The sequence below is a fragment of the Ooceraea biroi genome, chromosome 1 (genome assembly GCF_003672135.1).
Source record: "Ooceraea biroi isolate clonal line C1 chromosome 1, Obir_v5.4, whole genome shotgun sequence".
In the NCBI taxonomy this organism is placed as follows: Eukaryota; Metazoa; Arthropoda; class Insecta; order Hymenoptera; family Formicidae; genus Ooceraea; species Ooceraea biroi.
Window position 1 is genome coordinate 19590049 of NC_039506.1, and position 26342 is coordinate 19616390.

The following is a 26342-nucleotide window of genomic DNA, read 5'->3' on the forward strand; positions in this document are numbered from 1 at the left end:
CCGAGAGCGGCAGATGCGCTTACGACGGCTCGACGGACTCACATGCAAAAATGCAAACGATCAAGATAAAGACAATCGTTTTATTGATATGTACATACAATAAATTTATTTACAAATAATACAATAAATTTTGACGTCGTATGTTATTCGTTCTTGATGATATACATTAACAAAATACTACGCTCTTACCGATTATTGTGCCGTGCTGATATCTGAAAACTTTTTGGTCACGGAAGTTTCGTTTTTCTTGGTATTTTTTTCAGAATGCTTTTTTCAATGTAAATGGTAACGTTCGGTTTTACCCTGCACAAACATTTACCCAAGAAACGTTAACGACGTTAAGTAGGCAATTCGCGATGTACGCGCTTCTCGTTTTATCGTGTCGGGGTGTGTATTTTTCCGTATTTCTCTCGTCTTATATAAACATTATATTAACTATCACTAAAATTATAAAACAAATCGGCCGTGTCTTGCTGTACGATGAGCTCCCGTCCCCGTGGTGCATCGCGGCTGGATGTTCCTCTGCAACAGAAATTTTTCATTGATTCGACAGGATGTTCTCGTACATGCATGAATAAACAAAAAATGTGAACGAACAACACTTTATGATTTTATCGCGTGTGGCAAAAACATGTTTCTTGTATTATGGTTACGGTGGACCGAAAATATGCGTGAAAATCAATATGAAAAATAGAAGTACCCTATTAGAACTCATTATGTCAACTGATTTGGTTCTATCGGCTTGTAACGCCGTAAAAGTTCACGAACGCGGGAGTTCGCGCATGTATCGTTAATATCACAATATTATTACGCGAGGCGTAAACAATTAACTCGGTGGTGCACCCCGGAAACAAGCAAATATCGACTTCATCGAAAACCGATACGAATTCCTGGCAAGTCCGAAACTAATAATGTGCGCGGGACGTTTAATCAGTTTAGACGACAAATTAAATTGCAACTGCCGATGTGAGACGAGTTTGAAGGCTCTCTTCGAATTAAGCGGCGACTTTAACAAGACGGCAATGCACAGAACGTTCGAATATTCATCGCGAAATTCCGTAAATTGTACACCCGGTTCGTTTCCGATACAGAAACAAGCAAATTGCTGTTGCATGCAAAAATATTCAAATAATGCGCATCTCGTACCGAATACGAAAAAAATCAGTGTACGCGGCGCAATACACGAAAGCAATGCGAAGACGAATAACACATAATGATAACGTATCATCGGTCATATGTATCATGTGCACCGATCGATCCTTCTATTTGGCTGTCGGCTGCTGCTTTAAACGCTTAATGCTTCAAATACGTGATTAATATGTCCATCCCTTTGATTTGCTGGCGCTTTGATTCATCACGCGTTGTGGAACAGAAGCGAGTTTGTGGTGTATAAATTTCATGATCAATACGTTTCGGAATGCAACCGTTTATAATCATCGCTGATTTTTTTAAGAAAAAGTGACGTTTAATATATATATTGCATATTTATGTTGCAAATCTTGCCATTTCTCTTACAAATATTTCATTACAATATCACTAAATATTCTAAATTCGCTTAAATAAAGTGACGAATCACAGCGGAGTAAAGATGCAACATTTAGGAACGACGAAACAATTCGCGCAATCAACCCGTAAGCGTCTACGGGAAGTTGCATCCTGCTCTTGATTGCTTACAGTGCAAAAACCCGTAAATTCTGCTTAAAAAATATATAGAGTTACAAAAAAAACGAGAAAAAAGCTCCTTCCTTCGGGATGAACGAGACAATCCGCTTTCGTTTGATTTTATTTCTCTCGTAACCGGACGCGTACCAAAATTGCGCGAGATCCCGCGTGAAAATCAGACTTTAAATCGCTTTGTCATCGTGAGTCGAGCGTTTCACGTAGTGCATTATGCATTCGTTGAAAGAAACAAAAAAACAAGCACAAAAAACAAGATTTCGAAGCTCGGCAGCTGCGCATACGCAGGGATCCATTCGTGGTATTCCACGCTCGAACGATCGACTCGCCACAGCCATCAATTTCAGGCTTAACGCGCAACTCGCCGGGTAAATTTGCAGTTTGCAATATTTACAGAAAAGTCAATCAACGTTACTTTCCCGCGCAACGCCCCGCGAATCATCCGCGAGATGCGACGGGCGTCATTTCTCTCAATTCGTTGTAATTGTGGTAAAGCCGGTTGAATTTCGAATTTTTTTTCAATTTACCGGAAGCCCACGGAATACTGACTGTTCAGAAATTGAAAAAAATTCTGCATCGACAGATCGTGAAGAAAAATGGAAAAAAATAGATAAAGATGGACTGTTACGAAAAACAGGGATTCACTGGAATGATATTATTTTATAGTAATACAATATACACACGCAGTAAATTTTAAATTTCAACTCACCGTTAACAACGTGCACTTTTATGCTACTGGGATTCGCGTTGCTCGGCTCGCATCTATAAATGCCGGAGTCGCTCGGCACAGCTTTCTGAATCATCAGACGACTCGTTGTTTCCGGACCCTTTTCCGTGACGAGGCTGATGCCACCACGCGGCGAATCAAAATTGATGATCTGGAGAAAACAATATTTATTTCACAAAGTTCATGGAGAAAGAATTATCCTCTTGCGTCCCATTATTTACGCTCTTTAGAATATAGTTTCTCTCTCAGCAACATTAAAAATTTCTAACTACTACTAAATTCTAACTCTTTCTGCTCTTTCCGTGTCTCTTTTCCTCCTTTACCTTCTGAGAGATGATAGCTTCGGATACCGGAAATAAAAGCTAACTCCTCTTTGATTCGCGTTGCTTAATATCGAACACATAGGCGCCGTATGCGCGCCTCATCCGCAATCATTCTCTTTCAAAGACGCCGGCGCGCCTGTCTCTTTACATTTCCCTTGGAATCCCCGGTTCTTTCCGACAACGCAATGACGCCCCTTTGGCGGAAGATAAAAGGCAGCTTCCTCCAAGGTACGAAGTAAAGAATAGCAGGGAGCGTATATACGTTTCTTTCGTATTCCCTTTGAGGATAGACACGTAGCAGCAAGTCCCGCGTACAAAACGTAAAATATCCATCGCGTTTCTTCCCTTTCGTTTTCCCGTTTTCGTGTTTTCTTCTTTGTTTTCGGAACGCTATCTCGTTTCGTCTTGTACAACGGCGTGAATCGTTTTGTAGCGTAATGCGCACCGCGTTACAAAATAGATGATTATCCGCGAATCGAGAAGCGCGCGCAGAGAGAGGATTAATCGGAAAATAATTTCGCTTCTTGGCTACCGCGCGGCCGATCTTCCATCTCGCGCTTTTACTTTGATCAACGTGCGTGATAGTTCCTTGTGAAAATCGTGTTATCTACGTTTCGTTCTAGTAAAAGCATGACGAACCGACGAGTGGCAGCGTACTCGACGACCGATAGCGATGGATGGATGTAACATCGATCAGTCGAGAAATTACTACTTTTTTTTTTATCGATCGTTTGCCAGTTTTTAATACGAGCCATGCATACACATATGGACGTCTCATTAGTGCATGGACATACGCAGAATAATCTCCATTCGAAATTACGAGTATCGGAGGATTCAAAATTATTGTCTAATTATCATTCCGATAAAATATTGTGCCGTCGTCTGATCGTTATGTCGAACAAAATTATCTTAACAAGTTCGTCAATACTAATGGATTCCAATGTAATGCGTTCTCTCCATGCTCTGCTAGATATATATTTACAACAATTTTTGTTGTATAAAACGGTATCGCAAGCGAAACACATTCCCGCATATTGTAAAGAAAATTCTCATCAACGGACGATATCAATCATGTGTGGCTGTTGTTGAGCTTGACACGCGACAAAGAGCGACAGTGTACAATTTAGCATTAATGTCGCGATTGACGCGAGATAAAATCGCACGCAAACATGGAAAATCGGAGATGGTGCGAATCCAGAATTTCCGCCAATCGGATTCTGGAATTCCAAATAAACTTTTATGAAAAGTTCAAAGCTAATCCCTGATTATGGAAATGAAACATAATTCAACCCGTCGAATTTTATTCACCTGCCTCTCATATCCGTATTTATTTTCATTTATATTTCTGTATATTATATTTGTGTTTCTCATATTTCCATTTCAATATTTCTCTGTTTTGTAGCAAACTATACTCAATAATCCACATTCTCACGTGCAATCCATAATCTCGCATGAAAAGTAATCATACGATGAATAACCGGAATCAAACCTCAAGATTTCAGAATTCCGACGTTTCTTCCTGTCGCAAGACACTTCAACCGAATCTTATTATAAAAGTTTCAATCGAACTCAGAAGCGTATCGTTAAAAAACTTGGGAGTTTTTCACCTCCGCGGAAAAATCCGTCGTCTCTCTTGAAATCCGCGATCTACTTGCGGCAGGAACGACACTCACCTCCGCGTTATGACTCCAAGTCATCGACGGGGGTGGCTCGGGGGCGTATTTTACGACGCATGTCAGGTTGATGGTGCTGCCCTTATTGACGAAGAGATCCGGCGCTCCAACTATAATGGTTATCGGCTCTAAAACAAGGAGGATGGTCGATTTGAGCGGCCTGTAGCTTATTGTTAGTCGGATGGTCTCGCGGGCGGGTCGGTTAAACGACCGTGACCTGGCGATATAAATCTCGTTGGTATATTCGATATTTTTATCGCGCGACACGCAGCATCGAACCTGTTCCACGATAGAGGACAAACTTTCGGGTTGCGTCGATAAGCTTCTCTCTGTGCCTGCACGGCTTGCTTAAAGTATCACGGCGGTCATTAACGATATATCTTGCAAGATATATGGCCTCGTACACGCTCCATTTCAGTATAAATACGCGACGTATAGAACGCGCCGTTTTAGACTCGTTCGTTCGATGCCTCTTCGAGGAGTCGTTCTTACGACGTGCTTAGTCAAATGGATTTTTCGGATTTTAATCTGAGATTCATTTACCAAGAGATTTAATTAAGAGCCATTGTAACTTGAGAACATGAAACCTGCGGCGACTGATTTTCCGATTTTTCATTAAGAGAAGGACTGGAGATGAAAAATTGATGGAGAACACCGGTTCCGCGTACTTGACTTACTTCGTGCAAAGAAGAGAGTGACGAGGATCAATTGTGTACAGAAATTTCTCTTCGCATGCAGTAGTTAATTGAACGATGTTTACATAATGCGCAAAGAGGAATTACAGAAGTTCCGCACTTTCTTCTCAGCTAACGAACAACTTCGGAAGTTATACATCCAGTGGAACGTTTGAGTCTTAAACTCGTACGACATTACTGGAAAATTTATATCGCCCCCTCAATAAATACACGTCTCTTGATGAAGTAAAGCTTCTAAAGTTCTAAAGTGATTGTCGGAGAAGCAAAAATAGTACTTCGAAGAAAATTAAAAGCTCATGAGTCTCACAGATAAAATCGCTGGCGAGTAAGGTGATACGTAAAATGATACTCACTGGCCATTCTTTAGGCATCGCTCTCTTCTATCACGGAAAGTAATTTAACATTTAAAAAAGAGGTTCTCCATTTGCTCACCGACTATCGTTAGGTACACGGGATGGCCGATGGGCGGGGTCGTTGATATTTGGCACTCGTAAATCCCGGAGTCCTTGCGCTGAGGATATCGTATCCTCAAGGTCCAGTCCTCTGTATGAGGGGAATGTAGTGCCTCGAAACGTTGGTCGCTGGTGTACGTGTAACGACCAACCGTCAGTAAATGTATATCTCGGTGCCTTACCCAGGAAACCTGAAAGAACGAGTATCGTCTGTCGCTTGATACACTGCCTCGCTTTCCTCGCACAATCGATCATCATTCGCTTGAAAAAGTATCGGATCCTCGTGGCACTTATTAATGACAAAGGGGTATAAAGTCCGCAGCTTTTGCAAGAGATCAGATTGAGAGATTTAAGGCAAAATGCAAAATGTATGAAGCATTCATCAAACGATCATGTATAAAATAGAGATCAACTTTAAGATTGTTTAAGATTAAAGTTACTCGTAACAATTATAATTAATCATAATTATGCATAATAAAAAAATCATTGAGATGCACAGATATGCTATCATGGATTGCGGAAAGTATTGTACATAATAATTTAATATATATAGATGATGTGTGACAGGAGCTAATATTATATATCCATATATAGAGGTCTGCTGCCAATATCAGGCGTTGCTGCGCTACGATATGTCTATTTAGAGCATGGTATCGCCTGCGGTTTGCATAATATATTGTTTGATAACTAAATCGAATGCCTATTTGCTCGTTTAGTACCGTCGCTTACTCACTGTTGAATTTTTAGCGCAAAGACTGTCAGCGACATAACCCGTAAGCCGAGACAAACGGATAAATTAAATTTGTTTGAAATTTTATTTGCCCTGTTGCAAATATTCGCGAATTTCAAGAACACGTAAAGTTTCATTGAAGTTTCAGCGTGCGCAATAAAATGCAGTCGCAACTAATCCGCTGTGTTGACACGCGAGAAATGTGCGAGTGAAGGTAGATAGATCGTTAATGCAGTTTCAGCGACTGCATCCCCTTGAGTAGCATTTACATTCGATTGGCCCTAATTATCTGAAAATTAATACAAACCGCAGAAACGACCGATATTATTTATTTTACTCGTTATTAATATCTCAATGACTTAAAAAAACAGAGCGCAAATTTTGTTGATTGCAGCGAACTTTCTGTTGATAAAAAGCTACGATTTTATGATATTTTAAATGTATTGAAAAATAAATAATTCATCTGTTTACTGATTAATTAATATGTTCGAATCACATATCGTCAATTATCGTTTGTGAACTTTCAAGTTAACAAGATACTTGAAAATACGTTTAAAGCATGCGTAACGCTGCGTAACTTCATAAAGATCAATAAATTCTCTATTGAAAATTCAACTTCTCACTATTATAGCTTATAAAATACGATATCAAATAAACGCAGGCAGAGTAATTAGCTTCCATCCTTTAATTCCGGATGAAATTAACTTCCATCTCGATACCGGTAAAATATCGATCGATTTAAAAGCAATAAAAGTCATTGATTCCTCACCTCGTTCGGGCATTATCCCTTACGCCGGGAGACCTCGCGCAATATATCGTATATTTTTCGGCGTATATTTATTCACTTCTCAATGATTTATATAACTAAAATCTCTTTTGCATATTTATTTCGTGATAATATGGCGCCATACACGATACCATCAAGCTCGGTAAAAGTCTAGCACGGATTTTTTGAAAACCGGGAGAGGAGAAAGTATTTACGCGGATCGAACAGGCCATGCTGACAACGCGCTTTTCGGGTCATTTTACGGAAGCCTCGATGTATTAACCGATCGCGGGTTGACGTCCTCTCGACGAGAGTGACGTCGCCATGGAGAGAGATTCGTTTTGTCCTGGCTCATCCTGCATCCGGCACCTGCGCCAGCTGGAGCTCTCGAGATGACACGGCCATGTTATTGGCATTAACGTTGCCGGTTGAAAGCCAAACAAAATCTATCTGTTCTCGACGAAGCGAGCGGGGTGTGGATCGCCAATGCTGAAGAACGGAATGACGAAAACAGAGGCGTCGCAACACTATCGTGCTCCGCGCGAATGCAAAATCAGCTTTTGGTAGTCGGCCATTGAAATCGATTTTACGGATCTGACGCCGCGCGAGGGTTTTTCGGTCGTGATCATTTCGGTGTACGCGGATTTCGGCTGAATTCTCCGTTTCCATGCGGCTTTAAAACGCGCGGCTTTTGCAAAACGGTAGGATCACATTTTCTAACACGAACGATACGAATAAAGCCAACCGCTTCGTACGAAATTGAAGTCTGCAGTCATTTCTGGAACCGAGAATTCCCTTCTGAGAGATCACAGAAATGACACAAAAGCAGCTTTACACAAAGAACAGTAATATTAAAAATTAAATATTTATATATAATATACAAGAGAGAGTTGATGCAGTATAAAAAATTTAAAAAATTGTAACTCGAGTTAAACTATAGACTATAGAATAACTAATTATTATTAAATAATGCGGAAATAGTATAGATCCAGTGCAATATAAAAATTTAGAAATTATTTTATAACATAATATTATAATTAAAGCAATGTCAAAGTTTAAAACAGCAGAACTTGATTTTCAAACTACGTAATGGTTAATTACTTCCGGCGGACAACGTGTGTTTTTATCATCGGGAATATGTGGTCCGCATAGCATTCGCATATCACATTTAATTCGCGCCATCGAGAGTAATAGATGGTTCAAAAGCTATGGCAATGGCTGGATTCTCAGATTCGTACGAACCGTCATGCTGTCGCTGGTATGACGTCACGATAGAGATTTCGCATTGTCTCATCCTCGCACTGGATTCCGGCTGGGCACTTGCACTCAGCTTCCGCGTCATATTCGAGATGACGCGTATGTGTCATCGACATTAACCGCCGCATTGTTTGGCGAAATTCAACCGAAACCTCCGCACGAGCGCGGGAGTGGTATACGATACTATGTGGGAGTACTACCTTTTGAACCGTGTGCTTATACGGTTCCATGATAACGAAGGCGAGAATACCGTGGGCGACGTAAGCACTCGACGTTACGCTCTATATTATGGTATACAATAAGAATTACGTGTCTTATTGTCATCTCGCATATCTTCGCGGTGCATTTTCTGTTTTAATGCCACTGATTTTCTCATAAACGTCAATTAAATGTCTCGTAATTAATAAATTATTTCTACATTTTGTGTGTGTGTATCTTCCTATAATTTAATATTTGAATATAATCATTTTATTATATAATATAATAACGTTTGTTCCACTACTGTGGGATTTAGGCTGAATGATTTATATTAATTTGTGATAAATTTTAAAACCAATAAACATCGGATGTCATCATGAATGTGATGACCGCTTACTCCATCGGTCTTTAATCGCGAGTTTTCGTCGAAGAATGGCGATTGACCGGAAGCGTTCACGTTCACTTAGACTCGTCAATTCTTGCAACGGCAAGAGAAAGACGACAGGGATTCTTTGTGAACGCGCGGCATGCTTTCTAATAATCTTGAGTGCTTTGTAGCGACGCGGCTTTTATTTCAAAAAAACGGGTAAAAACCCTCATCCAGAACATACAGCAGTAATTTAGCTTAGCGTGACTGAAACGTCGACGCGCGCACACTTTGAGCGATAAAATTTTAGAGGTGGATCTGTACAGCAATTCATAAAATTCATGAAAGTCGAATCTAGCTGTCAGGGGGATCACGTGTGAAATAGACTCATCTTGAAATGTTTGTTAAGTTTTGAAAGCCATTTTTATACATCGCATTTGTGTCTGGTGTTTCTACTGGTGTTCCTGGTAATATGATAATAAAATTTAATGAGTACAACTGCGATTGTTACATACTTTTTCGTCGTGTTAGATATATTTAAATAGTCTATAGATTGGGTTAATCTGACTGGGTTAATTAATGTAAAAGAAATGCAGAAATATAATTAGCAATTTAGGAGATCCGAATAATGTGACAAATTCCAAACGCTTTTGTTAGCAGTCGGACAGCATCAATGCATCCGATTGTACTTTTCAAGATTGCGTATGGCATATCGATGTGGCATTCGCTATTATTTAAACGGATTTGGACTGCATGTGCTTTTGTTCGCTTTGTTTACTTTTGCGATCAAAACCGCGCGTTGACAGCGGTCGATTGTACATGATCTGGATATTTAGGGAGAGAAGGAGGGACCTGTTTTAATGTTGGATTAATATTCATAAATCATTATGGAAACCGCGCGCAACGTTTCAAGCGGCACTCACATGCGGCGAAAGCTGTAATCCGCATTCGCGATTGCAATTCGTTTTTATATCGCTCATAGGATCTGTCGTTAATCAACCATTGTGGATATTTAAGCCGCGCGTTTTCGTGGCGCGCGCACGTGATTACGAGCCGCTCTCGTGTCCACGTGGCGAGTACACTGCACGAACGCCAATTATCAGGAAAGCCGCGAAATGGATATATTCGGAAATGCGAAAGAGATAATCGCGGTCAAATGGTATGCCATATCGTTATATGGGGTATCGTCGCTGCGATATTGCTCCAAAGCGCGACGGCTTTATCTTTATAACGCAACATGTACCAGCGTATACTGCAATAACAGGAATTCGTCAGAATGCTTAATGTTCTGGCTTATATGAAGAGAAATATTAAATACTTAAAATGTTGGAATATCTTTTTTTAACAAAATCCATATTGCGCTCCCGTTCGCTTTCAAATATTTCCTAAATAATATTTGAAACGCATAGTAAATTGACTCGAGTATTGGCACCCCAGGAGAGTCAAAATAGAGATAAAAGATAAAATAAAGAAAAAAAGCCAAAATAAGGACAATTCCAATACAATTCTCAGAATTGGAAAAGTTGGATCTAGTAGTCTAAAACAAATTTAAAACACTGATTAATTTGCATAATATAAAAAAATAAGTAAAATAGATAATATTTCCGTAATCCTCGTTATCAACAATTGACAAGTATATTCTTCCGATAAAATGAAAATCAGCAAGATCGAGTGCGTGGTAACGTTGATCCGCTTGCCGGGAAGCAGATAAGCCGAACTCAAACCGACTTGAATAGCTATACGTCTGCTAATGAAGACGGCCATTATCATCCGCGATGTATTCGCAGCGGCTTCTTAGCGAGCTCAGGCAAACATATCCGGGTAATTATGCATCCTTAGGTTCGCAAGCGATGACGGTAGCAAAGGCAGTAGCGCTTGATCTTCCAGCGCAAGAGTATGATAGCAGCTTCATATATCAACAGATCCGACGATATCACGTCAACGAAGCAAGCTCGGAAAGAGGGATTAAACGAACCCGATTGCAGAGCGTAACCGGATTTTCATGAACTGGAAAACGGCACAATCGTCTTTTCTGACGAGAGGTAACGCTTCACTTTGAAACGGTGAAACATTTGAGTTTCCAAACATATACAGAGAAATGAGTCGCTAATTTCTTGAAAATTATCCAAGCTTCATTACGGGCGCACGCGAATCTGAAATTTAAAAGTAATAAATATGTAATTACGAGAGAACAGGAAGGTGCTATCGGCATGAATCGGTTTCGTGTGGCGACGGGACGTTCCTAAAAAATGTAAGATCGATTGTAGTCATGCTATCTCTACTTACGTGATTAATCGGGTGATTATCTATTTTACACGTACGTTCACCCGTATCGCGCCCGATAATAGAAACGGCCGGATTAATGGTGCGATACTTAAACGTGCGAGAAAATAGTGCCACTGTTAAACGGGATGTGCGCGAACGAGCTGCTCGAATTTAATTCGTAACGGCAGGAACACGCGCTCGAAACACCGGAAACATTTCAGCCGGAATAATCTGGGATTTCGCGACAGGTATTTCCGAAAACGACGGTAATTCGTCGACGCGCGATACAGACGATGAGGGTGGAAAAAATGCTTCCGCTTGCTGCATAAGAAGAGCGGTTAATAATGCAGGAACATAAACGCTAGCATCGCTTGCCTTTTTCATGAGACGCCGGCACTGTGCACGATGAAGGAACAGTAATGTTTATTTAATAGCTCCATTTATACGTTGTACGTACTGCGCCACCGACTTCACCATGTAAGAACAGCGATTTTATATTTCACAAGCGAGGCACGAGTCTCGTGGGGATGCGCTTGTTCACGCATGGTTGCTATCGTGACTGTTTCAAGCTGTTTAAAAATATAAAAAGCCAAGAGGCATCTCATTCTTACAAAATCTCAATTGCATAATCTCATAATGTGAATAGAAGTACTTATAATTAATGGCAGCAACTTTTTAATTAAATTAATTAATAAAATTATTAATAAATCGGATTCGGAGATTAAAACAATTTTCCAATAAAAGTAGCACTAAAGAAATGCAACGGACGAACGTGGTAATTCGCAAAGTACCTATCGTTCTGTTACTAGTACTCTCATCTGACTTCGATGACAATTCAACTCTCTGTGGACCATCGATCGATTAGAAAGTCGTTTAATAACCGATCTCTTTCTTTCTCTCGGTGGCGAGCGAGCGGGCGAATCTGACGACGTGACTCGCCGTTAAAGTATCCGCTGCGATCGCGAGGAAGGGTCGCAAGGTCGTTCGTGCGGCCCTACCCTTAAATTATTCAACAGCGGCGTGAGGTGGCCTGGCCAACGCGCTGTCCACCCCGAACTAGACATAGCGCTTCTGGTCACGAACCAGACGATGGATTTTTCCAATGGCTCACCGTTCGGTTCCCCAAGTTCTTCACCTTGCACACGAGATGCACCGTCTTTCCCACCAGGCCGGTGAAGTTCGATTGCATAGAGGTGTCGAAGTGAGGCCCAGTGCCTGGGGTCGGCCATTCCTCCAGGAAGTCGGTCCGAAAGTTTCGTAGGCATGACGCTATACCACCTGGAAATAGAAGCGAATTTACAGTGATTACGTCACGATTTCTATTGAATTCTCAAATTGATATCGAAAGTAATGTCGATATCATAAGGATGGCAATGAGATAACTGATGCCTCGTCTAATTGTTTGTACGTGTTCTCCATAAGGATGTGTTACAAGCGCACTCGCTAACAAGTCGGGCCGCTCTGGGACGCTTTGAGCGTCAGGCAACTTTCGGCGGGTTTACGACGCGTCACATTCCGCGAGGGCATTTGACATCTGGCACGTTAGTTTCCGGGGGGAAACTCGGGCATCAGCTCGTTAACGTTCACGCGTCAGAAATCGTAACGTAACATCAACGTCACGGATTGTCGCGTTACGTTCACCAACGCGCAATCGTGAAGGTCGCGTGGCGCGCTACGTAGTAAACGGGCCTATTTAAATACATCGCATTATATCTTGACGTGACGGTAACGTTCGCCTTTTCGTGATGTGGCAGCGCGACGTTACAGGTACAGGCCGGATTTCCTCTGAAATCTGCGCGATATCGTGCACACTGACACGCATACCGTGCATTTAACCAGCTGCTAAGCGTATCGCACGCCATTTCAGAGATATTTCTTTTTCTCGCAAAGTGCGTTACACAGAAATCGTTACGGGAAAATTATACTATTGAAACTAGTTGCTTTGGTGGAGGAGAGTATTGTTAATAGTTCCTACTATATACATTGCAGATCAAAATTGTATATCGATATTTTGCTCGAGACGTAACACTTTTAAATCCATTACTGAGAATGCATCGACAATGTATACTTGGAAAATATGCCACTTTAGAGCGGCGCAACCTGTTTTGTGACGCGCGCGACAGGGTCTTTTCTCTATTGATTCCCAAACTGTTCTTTTTTTTTTATGAAAACTGTATTTTTATATTGAAAACTTGTGCTAAAAAAGCAAGCGTACAGGGAGAAAGAGAAAAAAAAAACAGATTGACGTTGCGGGAATTTCGTTGAAAAAAAAACGGCAAACGCGAACAGCGCGACTTTTTCAAGAGTAGTTCCAGTTCCGACCAATTTTGTGTTCAGTCACTGTGGATTTCGTTAACTCTAGCAACAGCCGCCTTTGATTAACTGCAATTTTCGACGTAAAGTCGTTCCGCTGCGACATAAAAATCGACACAAACATCACCGGTGAAATAACGAACACGGAAATAACGAGTATCTGCGCGTCCATAGTTCACGGTGCTATTTTTTTTCATTTCGCTTAAAATCTCCGCGGAATAGCGAAAGCCCCGCCATTAGTAGCACGCGTATTGCAACTCTGTCAGCACGACGTTATATTTTGACCAGTGTCCACTCTCCTCGCATACGGTATTATCAAATTACCGTCAATGGCCTCCAACTGGAAGATACCCGTGCAACATTTCTTAATAAATATTTATTATCGTTCCATAATTTGAATCATTTCATAATATTTTAATATTTCATACTATTTTATAATTTAAAAACAATGCACGCATTAATTTCTTGTTACGCAGTGCATTATTCAAATTATATAACTAAAATTTTATTAATTATTCTTTCACCTCTCTAATGCATCTCGAATGTATTCTAGTAAAAATGTTCGCACTGTCTTTCTAAATGAATATGTGCATATTTATTTTGCGTGTTTTAAAAAAGCGATATATTCCGTTTTATCAAAAAGCGCGCAGAACAGGAGACACGGAAATTTCTGTCACGATTTAAAATGTGAGTATTAGTGCCATCACGCGCGTCATTTCGCTACGCTACGATCGACGCAAAATGATTCGTTCATCTCATGCCCGTAATCCGCACTCTCGAAAACTCGAAAATGTGCGATTCGTGATTAAGACGCGGAATTATACCGGCAACTGCAGCGGCGCGAGCAAATACTCGGGGCGCGCGGCGCGCACGCACGAACTATCGCCAACTCCGAATTGCACTTCCGGATCAGCCGGCGTGCGGGCAAGCACTTTCCCAGTTGCGAATTATATTTCGTCAAGTGCCTCACAAAGCCAGACAGCCGTGTGCCGCGAATTTCCGACTGCGCGATGTGTTTAGGGCGAGTTCGCGATTAGTACGGAATTGCGTGCACTCTCACCCGTTCACGTTGGAGTTGATTTCAACCGGGACAAAGATACTTATTCCGCTTCTCCTCGCTACGCTTTGTCAGCGATAAGAAGCGGTGCAAGTATTTGCAGGCTTAAAATCCTTGAATCTTCGTAATTTAATTAAGGTGCTTTCGAACATGTGCTATGAGTCGCAAAAGTGGGTCCCATTCTTCAGAAATAAAGGACACTTTTGCTGGATTTTTCAGAACATTCAGAAACTTTGCAAAATCATGGGGCTCTCGAAAAGATTCGCAAAGCATAACGATAAAAAGTAAAAACAAATAGAATAAAACATGCACTTGTATTTAATTACGAAACGTTATTTTTATTAATCTCTCATTAATCATCTCTCGTTCAGTTTTCGCTGCTAATCAACACTGATTACTTTTCTTCTGGCCGAAGAAAATGCCCTACCTTTCGTTCAAAATAGCTTCGCTCGCGCGAAGGAGCTAACGCATTCTTCACGTTCTTAACGCCGCCGCAGGACAGCGGTTAATCCCCGGACTTTAACGGAGGAGAATAGCTTCCGGGTTCGCATGAGCGCCACAAAGTTTAAAGGCGACATCGACGTGCGCGTAATATCAAACTTCATCGATGGCAGGGGATTAAGCATAATCGCCGCCGGCGATTACACACATACCATGTTACCGCCGATTTCGTCGAACTTTTCGAAATACCGACCGACGTGCCGTGCCGGATAATACGAAACTTCGAAACGAATGGATTTTCCGTAGCTGCGTGGCCGCGCGCGAACGCGTATTGTCATAAAATAACCCCTCGTAATTGCCTTTCAAAACTTTCCGCCAGCGGAAACACTTCCGTGATGGGCAAGTACTGCCTTCGGTTCGTGAACCATTCGTTCGTTCGTTGATTCGCTTGTTCACGAGACCGCCGTTCGTCAAGATCGTTTCTGAGGCTTCCCGTTGTTGAAAACATTCCCTCGAACGTGTTCCTACGATAGGGATGCTCGGTGCGAGCTCGCTCTTCATTCGGTCCCCGTTCGTGAAATTAATTCCCTCGTCCAAATTCTTTTTCGGAACGGAAGAAACTTCGCCCGTTCGTTCTACTCGAGATAAGTACGTTCCTCTCGAAATTCCCGGATGAGAGTACCAATTGGTATAATATTTATTTCCGTGTTAACGTATTCAATTAGGAGGACGGCGCGGCGGTTCAATTGGGACGTAAATTGCTTAGGTATTCCCTTGTCGTGCAGACGCAAAGGATCTACGATCGTATCTGTTCAATGAATCAAAAGGTGTTAGAACCAAAACGCCTGTATGCATCGCAGTTCAGAATAATTGTTGATACAAATTAATCTTGCGCCTCCGCTGTTGCGCTTTGCATTTGAAATGAAATGCTTAAATATGTATGCACGCGTAAATGCTTAAATATGTATGCACGCATGTCGGGAGGGGATACACAGCAGGGGAAATATTACATTATTAATAACTTCGTTCCATATGCAAATTAGATTACACGGATGCGGAAATCGTTGATAACTAGTCACGACATTTCACGTTTCACATTACGCGATCGTACGTGCAGCAATTTTTCCGCGTCGCGAAACACCCGCGTTTTCATCTTGCCGATGATTGCCATGATTATTAATGTGAAGGGCAGGCACACCGGTGATTTAAGTGCACTTCTCGACGACGCGCAAAGAACGATCGGATTAAAATCTCCTTAGCAGGGAGCAATGTTGTTGATGCAATGGGTTAGTTATTGATTCGAACGATCGTCCGTGGAATTTTATGGTCCTTTTAATCGGGAGGAAGCCGAGACACAAGTTTGCCCCTTCATTATCGGATCCGAAAAGAGAGAGAAAGAGAGTTGTTCTATTATGTCGAAAATTAATTTCGTACTAGAAGTTACGAGCACGGATTCGTTCCGCGTTACGTATCGACGGTTTCGGATATCACTTTATAATTTCCCTTTATTAAAATTCGCGAGAGAACGACTTCCGCTTCGCAACCTGACGTTTCTGTTTCAGTAATCTCTTTTCTTCAGTGATACTGTTTTTGATCTCGCTATCGATTTTACAATAAAACGATAAATCGTTCCGTCTTTTTTTGAAAGATAAAGTTGATTAATCTTTAAACATTTATACATAATTTCCACTCTCTGGGATTACATTTAGATCTTATTTTTTCGATCGACGTTACTTCCTGTAGCCCGCGTTCACAGCAAATATGCTACACAAACTCGAAGGTCCAAGATCGGTTCTCAAGATAGACCGAACACGTAGGCGAAATAGCGCATAGGATAAAAGTACGTTTGCCAGAGCGAGTTTATCAAATAGGCAACGGATCACCCCATGATCCTTCGCCGGAAATTAATTTCGCGCTCGAATCCACAGGAATGATTTTTGCGCAGATTCGATCATCCGCCCGTCGTGCGCGTTACCGTCCCGACTTCCCGATCCTCCCACGTGATGGAATTTCGACGAGATCGTTCGAGATACTACGGGGAGAAGGATATCACCGCAAACTGATCGATCCCGAAATTGGAAGCACTTCAAGTCGCGAGTTAATAGAGGAAGAGACGCGAGCGGGGACGCAGGATGTACCTCGTGTATGCACGGTGGATCTATTAGTAGTCTTCCATCTTCCTTTTTTCTCTCGGCTGTGGGATATCAGATCGATCTGTGTCGTCACCAGCTTGTCCGGAAATTGTAGGAAGTCGCTCTCCTCGATCCAGCTAGGGGACAGATTGGGAGTGTGGACGACCCGTACACAACACGGTCGTTATAATTATTTCAACCCCTAACATCCCGCGAGAACCCGGGTGCCACTATCGCGGCTCGTCTGTCAAGTCAGGGGTGGATTCTTTCGGACAGTGAAGGACAGTGGCTGGGGTTTGGTCAGCCGGCCGCAAAATCCTATTTCCCGTCTGTTGCTTCCCTCCCTTCTGCCTTTCGCCTCTCGCGACTCCCGGATAAGCTAACTTTGTTTCCTCGCGGACGAATCCTCTATCCAACGTTTCGCTTTACGTGATTTTTCTCTTTTTTTTCCCCTCGATGGACAGCTAGTGCGAGCTTCCGCGGGAAGCGATCACGTTTCGAACGGATAAACGAGAAGAGACCACCGTGATCGCGAAAACCTTCATGTCAAGAGTATCTGTAACACGATGGATCGATCGATGCGATTATAAACATTTACAAGATCGACGGCAATCCATTCTGTACATCAGAGTCGATTTATTTTTGTTTGGCCCACTGCTATCAATTTCAATCGCGATATCAAAAAAGTTATTGGACATTAGCGTAAAAGAGAAAGAATATTTAGTAACATGAAAACTTTTCTTATACAACTGCGCCATGAGGAAACAACGCATCGTAAAGCTGGCAATTGTTGTTAACTTCATTTAATTTTAGCGGAGCTCAAAGCGCAAGCATGTTCCGATAAAGTTTCATAGAACAGTTACAACATTTTCACTAAACAGTGCACATAGAGCCGCAAGCGAAGTTCCATAAAGGGTCGAGTAATTTCATATTTCGAGGTTCATTAGATTTTTCATGCCGACATACACGCGCATTCTTGTCCCCGCCTTTGAATCGATTAGACGGTAGAACCTACTGCGGTCTGCCGTGTGTTTCCGCATCTCGTATCGATTTTACGGCAGCGGATTTTCTCGCCATAACGAATGATTCGTACATCTATCCATTTATCTCGCCATACACAGCCAACGCTCGCTCCGGTCCATGTACCCATCTGCCTGTTTATCCATCTACCTAATGTACTACCTATGCGCCCGGAAGTTGGTGGAAGACTTTCCGTCTTCCATCGAGCGCGCACGCCGCACACCCGGGACCCTCGATAGGAGGATGGGGCATAAGTAACTATCGCGAAAACTTTTCACGCCCCTTTTACTCCCGACTACAATGTGCTGTGCAAAGTAGAAGCAATGAAAGTAGATGTTTGACACTTCCGCGTCACCTCACGAAGGACCCGTCATCAAGCATAATTATTAATGTCGTCCCGTTACTTCCAAAGTCGGTGATATGAGAGCAAGCGAGTAAGCCGTTAATTAATTTTTTCGTTGATTCTCGTTGCGAACGAGTAATACATGAGTGACGTGACGTTTCGTTAATTTATTTTATGCTGAACGTTTGAGATATATAAAAATAAGCACGTTTCTAACCGCTTGACAATCCGATTATCGAAATTGGAAAGCGAATCAAATATCAGAGCGCACAGCTATTAATAATATATCTTTTAATTATATTCCACTATTCTTATTAAACTTGTGCATATCGAATTCGAGATTCTACATCAGCAAATATGTACATACAGTTTCTCGACTCGTTGTAAATCGTACGAGATTGCACCATAAACGCATTGCATGCTGACACAGGGGTCATAGAGTTCGCGCCTCTCTTCGGATGACGGCAAACGTACGTAGACGTGTATATCCATCATGCTTCAACTTGGCTCGTCGCAATAACCCGCGATTACTGCGACATTCCGGTAATACGGTTCGTTAAATTTCAACGTAGTCGATGCGACGCGCGATTCTCCCTTCCCGATATAGTGTTAATAACGACGCGTCACGTTGGTGCAAGTCGTGAATCACGATGGGCAGGGAGCCGCCGCGCGAGGCTGTTAATGAGTCGTCAGATAATAAACGTCTGAAGCATGTGATGAACGGTGAACATGTGAACGGTTTGCAGCTGTTTCGTAACGACCAGGTCGTTGAAATTGAGAAGCGAGTTAATTACGGCGAGCCAAATATAGATGCAACCGTTTCTATCTGTAAGAACTTTTTATAAAAATATTGTTGAACTAACTTCATTTGACTCGAGTTTATTTATGGATCTTGCCTAAGTGCTAACTTTAACCATCGCTCGAGTGTTGGCGACATAAGAGTGTTTCATTAGGGTGGCTCTTATTTACTCTTGGTGAAAATTTTTGGGGGATTTTTTTCGCGCTACCCCCCAGTTTGGTTCCATTTTATAAAAAAATAATCTGTGTAAAATTTCAGCTCAATCGGATAAAGAGAAAGGGTGCCCCTGGGACCTTAAAAATCGAAAAAATCATAAAATCACAGAAAAAATCAATTTTATTTGTTTATCTTGCGAAATATTAATTATATGCAAAAAAGTATTCTACAAAAGTTGTAGATCTATTAAAAATGCACATGTTATCATCTACCACTTTTTCTCGTACGACTAACGATTTCCGAGAAAAAGTAATGCCACGAATCAAGCTACTCTAGTTAGTATAGTATAATAAATTCAGTTTGCGTATTATAGATCATTGTTGATTCTGATTTAAGACCATCTTAAGTACGATCATAAGATATTTGAAACCAATCACACAGTCGTATTAGCATCTTAAGACATTACTTCAGATCGTCTGGAAATAAGAACGGACTATGAATACTTTGATATTAAAAAATAAAGGACATAATAATATTAAGCAGATATTTTTATACGAATAAATATTTTAATACATAGAAATATATTTATTAATACAAATAAGTGTTTTTTTTCAAAATACTTGGCGCTACTAAACCGAATCATTATGTTAATTGCCTCATTCTCTTTCTTTCTCTCTTGTGAATGCGTGCATGTGTGTGTATGTGTGTGACATTAGAATTAAGCATAGAATAAGTTTAACTACATTTGTACATATATGTATTTCAGCGAGTTGTTATGTAATTTAGAGTTTAAGGAAATTATTGTAATCTTTAGATTATTTAAATACTAAGACAATTTTTGATTCGGTTTAACAGCGCCAAGTATTTTGAAAAAAACACTTATTTGTATTAATAAATATATTTCTATGTATTAAAATATTTATTCGTATAAAAATATCTGCTTAATATTATTATGTCCTTTATTTTTTAATATCAAAGTATTCATAGTCCATTCTTATTTCCAGACGATCTGAAGTAATGTCTTAAGATGCTAATACGACTGTGTGATTGGTTTCAAATATCTTATGATCGTACTTAAGATGGTCTTAAATCAGAATCAACAATGATCTATAATACGCAAACTGAATTTATTATACTATACTAACTAGAGTAGCTTGATTCGTGGCATTACTTTTTCTCGGAAATCGTTAGTCGTACGAGAAAAAGTGGTAGATGATAACATGTGCATTTTTAATAGATCTACAACTTTTGTAGAATACTTTTTTGCATATAATTAATATTTCGCAAGATAAACAAATGAAATTGATTTTTTCTGTGATTTTATGATTTTTTCGATTTTTAAGGTCCCAGGGGCACCCTTTCCCTTTATCCGATTGAGCTGAAATTTTACACAGATTATTTTTTTATAAAATAGAACCAAACTGGGGGGTAGCGCAAAGAAAATTCAAACTTTGAAAATAAGAGCCACCCTAGTGTTTCATCATGTATGTACGCGCGAGCGTGGCAGTTGAAGCTGTGGCCACACGCTCGGTTAAAGTATGCACGCATGCTATTACTGCGGAGTCGATGTTCTTTTCATTTTGCATATGCGCTCAGTCGCAAAATGAAGAGCATTTTGCGCCTTTATCCCTCAAGAGGAGACGAGAGAAGTAGGTTTATCCGGCAGAACTCCGCGTCGAAGCATTGTCACATCGAATCTCATGAAATTGAAAACAGCTCGGAATGTGCAAACGCGCGCGCCACTCGCTGGTGATTAACATTTTATTGAATATACATTTTATTGAAATTTTTTTTATCAGCTTTGCGCTGAAAATTAACACAAACGCACGGATGCTGCACCGAGCACGCTTGTCCGGTTACGGGTTTTTGTTCGGCCGTCCTCTCGACGGTATCTGATTATGGTTCTCGAATGAATAGCGCCGAGTTCACAGACTCCGTCCTTTTTCCTAAAGTACTTTTTTATCGTCGGCGTAGTACTGATCGCGAACTTCGTGAAACCATGCCGCGTGTATTTCCACGAGAAAGTTTGAGATATCTACGTCGTTTGTGCCGAGCACCATTGGCGTATTTTCGAGAGAACTTGCAACTCGCTGCTAGTAAACTGCGTGGACACGTATATTCAAATTGTTGTATAAAATATTAAAATTGGAGATTATTACGAATCTTTAAAAAATATATAAATAATATCATAAAGTAATTCATGGAGTATTTAAACAGATAGATTTCTATGTTCAAGAAAGTAGATATAAATTTTTCGGCAATTGTCTATAGCACACGGTCAATTAACTTGGCGTCAATTAATCCAAATATAAATATCGATTGCCAAGACCGAGTGTAATATGCATCCATTAAAACGTTATGCAATACATGACAGTGTAATGATTCTACACATTTTGTGTTTCTCACTTTTAGAAAAAATTCAACGGCACTAGTACATGGTAATGTTTTTAAATGAACGCAACATACGTAATATTTGATGACCATGTTATTCCGTAGGATATTTTCATGTAAATGTTGTATTAACATTATAGCAGGAGAGAGGAAAGTGAATAGATGACCGAATTAAAAATTTAAGAGGAAAACGAAAATATTATTTTTGAGAATCTTCGCACAAAGTTGTATGAGCAACAGCCACGAACAACACGTATCATAATGTATATGTGCATATAGATTGTTGTACGCTGCGTCGCGGTCATCAACAAGTCCTCGCTTTTGCATAGCTAACTTGACGGCGTCAAGTCACGAAACATTAATTGGGCCGTACGTGCTTGGGACTTGATCGCACAATGTAGTAGCACCGGCGTTAAAGCCATGGTAATACACCGCCGTTATTAGATGCCTGTATAATTGCGTGTGCAATTAACGTGAATGCATCCGTTATTAAGCTCATCGATAGCTGCGAGAATCGTGATCTGTTTGATACAGCGGTCATATGATTGTGGACCCAAATTTTCCTCCCATATTTGAATACGCATTTAATGGCGAACGCGATTTACATACGCTATCACAACAACACGTTGCAACGTTAATCAGCTTACGGTTGTTTCTAATTCATTTCCGTGTACGCGAACGAACCAACGAATGGATATTCTACAAAAGCGTTGCCATTTTTGCGGCGCTTTTTCGCGATAATTCGTAATTGCCTCGTGATTTTGATTTTTGATTCAAACGGTTTTTCGTGATTGAAGCGTTCAGCAGCACTCGAAAAATACTTACCAAAACAAATTATAAAACAGACGAGTATGGGAAGAGAAGTAGACATCGCTTTTCCCCGGCGTGGTTCATTCACATACTGATATACTATCTCAGACGCATCTCAGTCGTTTTCAGGAAACGCTAATCGGACAACGAACAGATAGATCCGCTATTCGCACGTTCGATGCATCGGCGAACGTGTGGCATCCCACGTACTCGCGATCGAAGCGGATAGCAGCACCACCTTACATCACTCGTAGATCCACAGCAGCACGGCCACTCGCGAATGAACACATAAAGTCTCCTCTCACTTTATTATATTCGTCGCGCGAACTGCGTGGCGCTATGCTCAATTAGTTCTCGAGCTCGAAATTGCATTAAATCTGCGAACACGGGCGGGCGGCAGATCTCGATAATTCGCTCATCATCACGAAACGACTCCGCGACAATTCCGCATCCTCCTAATTACGATGCAACGTCGTTGATGGCGCAACGCGAAATCGTAATGCGTTCTCGTGAGTCACGTATCCGCATTGGGTTATCCTAGCCGCAGAAAATGAGCTTCTAATAATTAATTCGGCAGTTTGTTTGAATATTAAATAATTCGCGCTCGGCCGTCGAGGGTCGTTGCTCACGAATCACTGGTGATTCGGTTTGCTTCTCACATCGCGGTGCGCTGACGTCAGTCGCATTAATGTTCAACTTTAACCGTTATCGGCCTTACGCGCACTCAAGCGATCCACACGACGTCATCGTTATCGCTCACTATTTTGACTGGCATCACTCCCCATTGTTCCATGATCCATATTGATCGAAGCGGAAATTCGGTGTATCAACACTTAAGTGGCGTTTTCCTGCTTTTCACTGCTACATCGGCGACCGTAAGATCGCCCGCCGTACATTAAGCCGTTCGTCGTTATTAATGCAATCTACGCGATACGCCGGACGTTCCATCGATCATTCCGTCACAATTATTTTCCCCGCGTCCGCGTACTTTTCCGGACTCGTGCAATCTCTCTCCTTCGAAAGATCGACTTCGAACGCGCGCTTCGATGGTAACAACAAATGGAGGAGCTCGAAGGAGCTCCACTTCCTTTACCTTTTGTTCTTTTATAGTTGTTGCTCGGCGATCAATATAAATTGCTCGTTTTCGCGATCGCGGTCCGTTCGCGCTGTATGCAGAACGTTCTCCGTCGTGCGTCGACAAGGAAGAATTTCTCCGTGGATCTTTGCCGGTTTTTCAATTTCGCATCGTCCGTGTCGCGGTCGAAATAAACAATAAGTTCCGTTTATACAGAGGCAACGTCGCGCCACCCACGAGACGACGCGCTTTATGAGTGGCTTTTAACTTTAACATCTCTCCATCAGCCGTCGCCAACCCTGCCGCACAACTGCCCGTGCTGGTCCGCGCGGATGCAGCTCTTTCCACTGAGACTTCTCCCTCACCGTCTGTTCCTCTTCTGCGACGCGCCTCTACACGTCCGATATTGCCGCCGGCAATTAAACGCAGATTCTCTCAAGAGATCTCGCGAGTCGACGATGTCCTTAAATGTCGTTTGAGAGCGATGCTTCTGTCATAAAGCTGAACATGCTTCGCGTAGAATTCACCCACAACGATGAAATACGGCAGGACGGAATTCGCAACGAGATTCGAGCGATCTTGAAGACTCGCGTTGATCTATCAATATCTTTTACAACCGTGAAAAACGTTGTCTTTTTTAATAAATTTTCTTGTATTTTCCCAAACGGGCAGTGAAGTATTTATTGCTGGGCAGTTACTCAAGTATCACCGCGATAAGAAAACGTACGGATATTATCCAGGAAATAACACTCAACAACTCTTTGACGTAACCCGTGTTCTCCACTCTGATCTCGCGGCAATCCTGATCGAACCGCGCAGATGGCTCGTTGGCTGATCGAAATCCCGCCGAGGTAGCCTCCGACTTGACCATCCACCCGACACAGTCTCTGCGTCTACATCGCTTCACTGTGGTATCACTATACTATCACAAGACCGCGGAGGGTCGTGAACATGATCCTACGAAGAGCAGACCCCCACAAGAGTTTCAAGGGTACTCCACGCACTCCGCGTCACGCACTTTCTCGCGTCGCGTTATTTTGTTCGCGGAGTACGCGCGTGAACAGCTCTGAAAGATGTTCGGGAGAAGATCCAGATGAGATAAAACCGCCTCGAAGAAAAAAAAGAGAGATTGTAGGAGCACGCAGGCACGCACGATGATTCCGTCAACGATTTCGAAAGGTAGCGCGGACACCGAGTCCGCGGGGTTGCGTTTTCATGTCGTTGCTATGCGATTCCGCGGTCCCTTGGGGGAAAGGGTTCGTGACAGAGAGAGACGTCTCTCCTTGAGCGAGCGAGCGGGCCCTTCTCGCGCGAACTTCAGGCCCCTTCTTGTTAGCACCACTGTCAACGGGAAATACGGGAAACGGAGGCGCGCGACGGGGAGAAGGTCGCGGCTCTTTCGAAACGGCGATGCTCCCGCGTCGAGGATAGCCGAGGGACTACATTGCGCGAGCGCCACTCGGGCGTCGAGCACGCAGCCGCCCCGTTCAGCCCGTGAAACTGCGCCTGTGTGCGCCCGCTGGACGTTCATGTGGATAGGCGGTTATGTGTGGGTGCATGGGTGCACTTCTGCATGTGAGTGTACGTGTATGGTCGCGCGCGCGCACGAGTTCCTCCCATAGCTCGGTTGTATATCAGACCGTTTCCCCACCCCCGCGAGCGAGCGAGAGAGAGAGAGAGAGAGCGCCGCCACTCTTTTACCCCGCGTACATCCCCCTTTTCTTCTTCTTCTTCTTCTTCTTCTTGTGCTTCTACTTCTTCCTGTTCTTCCTGTTCCTCTTTTGCGCTCTGTATTCCCCCTTTCCTCGTGTTCACTTGTCGACCTCTTCTTCAAGCTTCGCTCCATCTCTTCTTGGCTCCTTTTTCCTCCCCATCCCTCGTCGACACTGAGAGAAAATCGCGGCCCTGGTCCGATAAGGACGCGAAAAAGCGCGAATCCGGTTATAACTTATGGCCGAGATAATTAAAAGGAGTTACAGAGCGATAATGGAGTGCCGGCCCTGTCATCTTCTTGCGCGACCTCCGAGTACGCGATTCCGAGGGCTGAACGTCGTCGTCTATCAGTGCTGACTCGTGATCGCTGAGGAGAGAGCGCCCATTTCTCGGCGAGACCTCGCCGCCAACCAACCCTCCTGGCTGTTCTCATCGCCGCGATCCAAAGGCACTCCGTTATCGTGAACGTTCGACAAGAAAGCCGCTGACTCGTGCAGATAACGGCACGGTAGAACAGTCCTCGCGATTTCTCGTTATAAAGATCAGTTTATTTGCATTGAAAACGATTTATTTATTCTACCAAGTAATTTTCTTCCTTTTCCGACGATTCTTCCTCGTGATTTCCCTCATTTTTGTCTCATCCTTGGTTGATCTCATTTACTCCTTGATTAATCTCATCTATTCTTGATCTTCTTTCTTATCTTAATCTTTTTGACATTATTGACAAATCACAATAATGCCAGATAAGAAAATAGATGCTATGTCACGTTCCTCCACGGAATGGAAACTCGTGGAACAAATGTCCGGAAGGCGGAACAGGGAAATTATCGTCGTGTTACGGAGTGCACAACGCGATCTGCTCATCCGTGTTCGGCGTACCTACTGCAGTCACGTGTCACGGACTATACCGACCACTTCGGAAACTCACCGCGGAAAGATCAATAGGCATATTCCGCGCGTCT

At 42.2% G+C, this 26342-nt stretch overlaps 1 protein-coding gene across 1 annotated transcript; it reads right to left on the reverse strand.

The window, feature by feature from the left end:
* Positions 1–66: 66 nt before the first annotated feature.
* LOC105277978 (zwei Ig domain protein zig-8) lies at positions 67–25116 on the reverse strand. The gene is made up of 6 exons (XM_011336744.3): positions 22608–25116; positions 12242–12408; positions 5528–5738; positions 4401–4528; positions 2387–2555; positions 67–522 (listed from the first exon to the last, which is right to left on the reverse strand). Exons 1-6 carry the CDS (start codon positions 22651–22653, stop codon positions 416–418), a joined length of 828 nt encoding a protein of 275 aa, XP_011335046.1. The 5' UTR covers positions 22654–25116; the 3' UTR covers positions 67–415.
* Between the last annotated feature and the right edge of the window lie 1226 nt (positions 25117–26342).

Excerpts from the sequence above, each read along its gene's own strand:
- LOC105277978 (XM_011336744.3), bottom strand. The coding sequence starts at position 22,653 with ATGTCTACTTCTCTTCCCATACTCGTCTGTTTTATAATTTGTTTTG. Across the intron at positions 12,409-22,607 it reads CTGTTTTATAATTTGTTTTG|GTGGTATAGCGTCATGCCTA; the intron begins GTAAGTATTTTT and ends TTCTATTTCCAG. Across the intron at positions 2,556-4,400 it reads CTTGGAGTCATAACGCGGAG|ATCATCAATTTTGATTCGCC; the intron begins GTGAGTGTCGTT and ends TGTTTTCTCCAG.